This window comes from Uloborus diversus, chromosome 1 (assembly GCF_026930045.1).
Source record: "Uloborus diversus isolate 005 chromosome 1, Udiv.v.3.1, whole genome shotgun sequence".
NCBI classification, from domain to species: Eukaryota; Metazoa; Arthropoda; class Arachnida; order Araneae; family Uloboridae; genus Uloborus; species Uloborus diversus.
Window position 1 is genome coordinate 228067955 of NC_072731.1, and position 7082 is coordinate 228075036.

Consider the following 7082-nt stretch of genomic DNA (forward strand, 5'->3'; position numbering starts at 1 on the left):
AATTCAAGAAAATCCTTGCTACTGAGTTGAGTCTACAGTCAAAGCATTTTTAAATCGAGTCTCGGGGTAATGAAAACAGTCCATGAAATCTTGACAATATTTAAGAGGTTGTTTGGATTCATCGAAAAGTTAAATCCCCCACAGAACCTCAATCCAGCTTTTCTTGTACCATTGCAGACCTAAAAACCATCATTTCGGGCAGTTGTTTGGAGAAGTAACTTTTCTCCATAACTTGGTACCTTATAGCATAAAGAATTAAGATTACCACACGTTGTCCTGTGCCACGGAAGAAGTTGTCAAGTAAGTCCCGTGCCAGCAGCCGGAACAGAGTCAAAGGCCGAAAAACCGCAAGGGACTTTTTGAGAAAATAAGAACATTTCCATTTTGAAGAACACTTTTTTTCATGCTGATGTGCTGGTTGTGTAGGGAAAACAAAGCTCGTTCATGCCTTACGCTACATTGAAGGAAACCTAACAGAACCGAAGTTGCATTTTGCTAATGAGAAACAATGGTAATTCAATCACACTGATGTATAACTAATTGGGGGACTATCTAAGTTGAGGAGCTATAAAATACATGTCAATCATTATCACTATTTTGATGCCAGAAAACATGTGCGAGCTACTATTTGGCACAATTGTCTCTTTCAAAGCTTTATGTTATTCATTACCAATATTGATGATCCCAAACTAGCTTTATTCCAACTAGCAGATAGTGCTACCAAACAAATATTAATGGTACTAAAATAGCTAATAGATCAGCTAGCAGTCCTTCGTCGTCTGAACTGCTGAATGAAACCCTGCGAGGAAACTTTGCCTTCAGCAATGAACCCCAAGTTCTTTCTCTTTATTTACTATCTTATTTTAATAGCTAAAACTTATCTCTCTTAGTTCACCGCAATTCTATGGAAACTGAAAATGATGAGCTGTCCACCAGCACCGAAAATCTTCGGACGCAGGGAGACCAACGGGGTATGGGTGACTTGAATGAAACAATGAGGAACAGCAACACAGGAGGCGATCCTGCTTTCATAAACAGTTCCAAGCGCTTACGAAAGGAACTAAACGACATCACCCTCAATCCGCCACCCCTTTGCAGTGCGGGCCTGAAAGCCGATAATATATATCAGTGGGTTGCCACCATAATTGGTCCACCAGGTTCCCCTTACGAAGGTGGTGTATTCTCTTTGAGCATGGAATTTCCTACACAGTACCCTTTTAAGCCACCAAAGGTAAGAGTTTTTATTTGTTACTTTAAAAAAAATTATAAGTTCTTTCAAACCTATCTGACCTGAATTTTATTTTGTAAGTATTTTTTTTCTTTAAACTTATTTTCCCTTTTTGCCATAAAAAACAGCAGTATGCATAGCGTAAGTCTTTTTGTTTTTAAGTAATTTTTTCTTATATGTCATTAGCAGCACATATAACGGAAACTGCCACAGAGGATGAGGCAGTGAGAAGCGTAGGGATGTAAGTGAACTTTTTAAAGTTTTAGCAAAATGCATGCTAAGTTCAAAACCTAGGTATACTTTCATTGAAAAGTTTTCCTAAATCATGCTCACTAGCAGCACCTTCCAGGGCTACTATTACCATCTCTTGCCCCAAAAACAGATGAGAGTTTTGCTTGCTATTTGTACTAGTTATGTCGAGTTTGTTGCTTTTGCCACTTACTACCCTTTGCTTCTCACTGCCTCAAATGTCCTTCCTAGAGGGACCTATACTGATTGTGCTGCAAACGTTCGCGTTGAGTAAAATGAGACAGCTATGTATATTGTTGTATGATGTTACTTAGCGGTATTCTCGACTATTGGTCTAACAGGGGTGTTTTGAGCGTGGTCTCCGTTTATAGTGTAGCTCTGATGAGTAGAGTCATGACCTTAAATGTCCAATAAATTTCTAGTTCTGAGATCAGTCTTGAAACTTTTGAATCATACCTTGTACTTCCGTGCTACGCGCAGAAGTCGTATCTGCATCTGAGTTCAAAATGAGAAATTGCCGTTTAAAGTTGTGTGCCTCCATGTATTGATACACAAATGCAACTTTTAGAGAATTTTTTTTTTCATATTTCCCCTTCACATATGACTATAAAACATTGTATTTAAGTAACATATGTGACAAAGAATCACTTATTGATCGTAACTCAATTTTGATAAAAAGTGCAGACACGACTTTTGTGCTTATCATGACAGTGTAGGACGCCATTTAACTCTTTGGCAGCTCAGACCTAACCTGTACTTTCCAAACTTGTTAGGAAAATTAACCTTTGCAATTTAACTAAAATTTTATAAATAAATCGAGTTAAAAGGACCTGAACTCACACGAATTACACCCCCATTCGAATAATATTCACATTAGAAGGGAACGAGAAAGAGTCTTTCTCTTGATAGCTAACTCTTGATATGAGGCGTTCAGAGCTGAAGTGGATCAAGTCCACAAACGACTTGATTTACTTCAGTTCTGAATGCCGCATTTAACCTTTAGGCGCTTATCATATTAAGTATTCATAGCTAAAGTAGATTCAGTCTTTTTCTACTTCAGCTCTGAACGCTTCATATACTTGTTGATTAATCAGTGGAAACTTCTCAGTCTTCTATTATGTCAAAAGCATCACAAGTTACTATAATTGAATGCTTGAATTCGCTCGTCCTGCAACCAATTATTTTATGCGGCCGTAGATTTACAGCCTTTTATTCCCGATATGGTCTGTGATCATCCGCCGTGTACGTAACGTGGTTCTGAAAACAGTGAGCGACCACATAAACCAACTGGCAGAACGCTAAGATATCATTTCTGAAAACCACATCTTCAGAACTGAATCCTATAAGAGCCCATTGAAATTATTGCACTTTTTGCATGAACCAATGACTACGTCCTCAGTTAACTGAAAAGTGAATTGATATATCAGGAACCAGACTTGCCAAAATACGTTATCTGACTCGTTTTATCATTTTGTGCCAATGAGGTAATCTAATTCCAAAATTCCTGTCAGTCAATGAACAGCTCCTTTTTAAACAATCACGACAGCTTATTGTTTTCACTTGATCGTAGTAAGCGTCCCATCCTTTTTGAGGACCTCCAGCTTGGGGTCCCGCGCAAGGGTGCTCCTCTTGAGTGGTGACTCCTCGTCCATGTCCCTCAGAATCGACTTTATTTATACCCGACCCTCTCGAATTTACACAAATCTCCTTAGACAGTAACTAAAATTAAATTTTTTTTAAAAAACCCGGCTGAGTCGCAAATGTAGAATTAAGAAGAAAAATGGAAAATCCTTTTAAAAGCCTTATACCATTAAAATCAATTACAAGTATTTATTTGTTACCGAATAGAAACTGACAACAGATTAAAATTTTAAATCATAGCTTTTCTTTCTTTTTTTTTTTTTTTTTTTTGAGCAATCACGATTGCTTATTGTTCTCACTTGACTATTTTGAATTCCTATCATTTTATTTTCCCACCAGCACCCTCTGCCAGCACCACCGTCGCGTCGACCAGCTGCTCCTCTTGTGAAAACCTTCTCCAGGTTGCGTCAATATTCTACACTTACACGCATACACACACACGCCTACACACACATACACACTCTCATGCCTGCGCACAGACACAAACACACACTCCTACACGCACAAACACATACACACACTCAGGCCTGCACACAGACACAAACACATATGCCTTTATACACGCACACACGAACGCCTACACACACACGCGCGTACACACATAACACTGCATACACAACACGCACACACATGCATACATACACACATACACACGCACCCACACACATGCGCCTACACAAACACACACACGCTCGTGATTGCGAAAAACATAGTTTGAATTCAGGATGCCAAAAATTCAAATTATTATTATTATTTTTTTTTTTTTTTTTTGTCGAACAGTGAATTCGGTTACAATTGCGTGATTAAAATCTTAGGCGTATTTAAAATCTGCTTTAAAAAGCGTAATAATTTGAATGCTATATAACATGGAAGTTCCAAATATATTCTATTGGACGCAGAAAAATACTCTTTATTTTGGTACTAAATTTTAAAAAATTTAAATATGTTTTCATTGTAAAAATTGCAAAAAACCTTTTAGAGGTTTTTAATTAATATCTTCGTTAATCAATGTCATCCGAAGACGCAACCTAGCTAAGAACACTCTCGATCAACTCTCCTTTCGAACAAAAAAATTTTTTTTTTCAAAATCGGTCCATTATTAAGCGCTAAAGTACCACAGACAGATACACACACACACACGTCAAACTTATAACCCCCTTCCTTTGCGTGTCGGGGGTTAAAAACAGCATCCAGCACACAACATCCAGTCTCTGGCATTCATTTGAACTTTGACGTCTTAAATTCAACTTGTGTTTCTTGCAATTTTGATTGCGATAGAAGATAATTGTAGAAACATGAAACCGAACGAGTAGGGTCCTATCGCAATTTGTGTTTGCGAAAACCAATGCCAAGGACTGGACGTTGTATGCTAGATGCTGTGTGATGTTTAAAATTTCTTTTTTTTTTTTTTTCGTTTCAATTTCAATTCCAAATAGGAAACGACTATAAAATTTTGCGTTTGTTCCCCCAACAAATCTTAAGGAAGATCACAAACAATTGACATCAATAAAAAGGTTTTTACAGCCAAGTACCAAATGCCCGTATGTGTGTATATGAATTTTTCTCTCTGATGATATTTTTAACCCTCGACACTCAAAGGAAAGGGGGTTATAAGTTTGACGTGTGTGTGTGTGTGTGTGTGTGTGTGTGTGTCTGTGCCACTCTAGCGCCTAAACGGATGGACCGATTTTGAAAAACTTTTTTTTTGTTCGAAAGGAGAGTTGATCAAGAGTGTTCTTAGCTAGGTTACGTCTTTCGATGACCCTAATTAACGAAGATATTACTTAAAAACCTCTAAAAGATTTTTCGCGATTTCTGCAGCGAAAACATATTTAAAAATTTAGTACCAAAAAAAAGAGTATTTTTTTCTGCGTCTGATAGAATATGTTTGGAACTTTCATGTTATATGGAATTCGAGTTATAACGTTTTCAAAGCGGATTTTAAGTACCCCTAAGCCTTTATTCAGAGAGTGTTGCCAGTTTCTTTTTGTAAACAAATAAAATACTTGACGTTGATTTTCTTTATTATTATACTAATAATAAAGCTGAATGTCCTCTGTCAGGATCTCTGTGACGCGCATAACGCCTGGACCGTTCGGCCGATTTTCATGAAATTTGGCACAAAGTTAGTTTGTAGCATGGGGGTGTGCACCTCAAAGCGATTTTTCAAAAATTTGATTTTGTTCTTTTTCTATTTCAATTTAAAGAACATTTTCCGGAGCAAAATGATCATAAGATGGACAAGTAAATTACGAAATTATCATGACGTGGAATGTGAGAACGAATGAACCTAGCCAATTGGCGAGAAATTCGTCATCCATTATTTGTAAATATACAGGCGAACCGAATGACCTTTTAATTTTTCAACTACGGGCAAAGCCGTGCGGGTACCACTAATAAATAATATAAGACTTTTCAAAGGATTTTCAATTTTCCCCCAGTTGCGACTCAGTCGGGGTTTTTTAAATTTTTAATTTTATCTTTGCTTGTTAACCCGCGACACACAAGGAAGAGTTTTATAAGTTTGACGTGTCTGTGTATCTGTCTGTGGCACTTTAGCGCCTAAACGGATGAACCGGTTTTGAAAAAAAAAAATTGTTCGAAAAGAGAGTTGATCGAGAGTGTTCTTCGCTAGGTTGCGTCTTCGGATGACATTAATTAACGAAGATATTAATTAAAAACCTCTAAAAGGTTTTTCGCAATTTTTGTAGTAGAAACATATCTAAAAATTTAATACCAAAATAAAGAGTAATTTTTTCTGTGTCTGATAGAATGTGTTTAAAACTTCCATGTTATATAGAATTCGAATCATAACGTTTTTTAAAAACAGATTTGAAATACGCCTAAGAATTTATTCACACGATTGGTAACCGAATTCATTGTTGGCCGACAAGGAAATGAAAAGCAATGATTTAAATTTTATATCTATTGCCAGCTTCTATTTGTTAGCAAATAAAATACTTGAAATTGATTTTTAATATAGTATAATGCTTTTAAAGGGACTTTAAATTTTCCCTCTTGATTCTACATTTGCGACTCAGTCGGTTGTTTTCTTTTTTTGTATTGTGCATTCGCTCAAAATGATAATTTTCTGTGCTGTAGGTGAAGTTTCTGACTGAGATTTATCACTGCAACGTGAGTTCACGGGGTCACCTTTGCCTGGATATCCTGAAGAATTCGTGGAGTCCGGCACTGACAGTGTCTTCGGTGCTACTTTCGGTTTGCTCCCTGCTGTCGGATTGCAACCCGAAGGACCCCCTTGTTCCTCACATCGCCAGCTTATACCTCTCCAATCGCAAGGAACACGACCGACTGGCTAGAGAACATACTCGTAGACATGCGTTTTCCCAACCCTAAGCTAGAAGACTAAATTAGATGAACACTCATTTATTTTGATAACTCTAAAGACAAAAGAAAATATATACATATATATATACATATGGATTTCAATGTATTGTCAATGAAATCAAAATTTTTATGAACACGTATAATGTAAATAAAAATAAATTTCTAAGAAAGGTGTTTCATTTTCTGTATCTTTAGACGGGAAACTATGCGTCAGAATTTTCGAGTGAGTGCAAATGGCTATCCGCCCCTTAAATGTGGGGCAATGAAACCTGGCAAAGTTGAACAATGGGGTCGTTTCCAAAATTTTAAAAGTATTTTTTTCTGAAAGAGCATGTTTAAAAACAAGGATCTGACCCTTTTTTGACAAATTTGTTTACGTTTAATATTTAAAAAAAATATTTAAATCGGAGCGCTTTCATTGTTTAACGCTTCTGTCGATGACATCACAAATGATGAAATGCCATTCACGGTGCAAAATATTTAATTCGCATCTTTATTCACGTGTATTGGCAACGATGTGGTTGATAGCAAGCGCAGAGCGCGATATTTAATTTGCTGCTTGACTATCATGACGTGGAAACATAGTAAAAAGATGCGGCAAAGTGCATCATTTGTG

At 36.9% G+C, this 7082-nt stretch overlaps 1 protein-coding gene across 1 annotated transcript; it reads left to right on the plus strand.

Moving 5' to 3' along the window:
* The first annotated feature begins 901 nt into the window (after nucleotides 1-901).
* Nucleotides 902-6475, plus strand: LOC129219081 (ubiquitin-conjugating enzyme E2 E1-like). The gene is made up of 2 exons (XM_054853403.1): nucleotides 902-1231; nucleotides 6221-6475. The coding sequence occupies exons 1-2, from the start codon at nucleotides 905-907 to the stop codon at nucleotides 6473-6475; spliced, it is 582 nt and encodes a 193-aa protein (XP_054709378.1). The 5' UTR covers nucleotides 902-904.
* The last annotated feature ends 607 nt before the right edge of the window (nucleotides 6476-7082 follow it).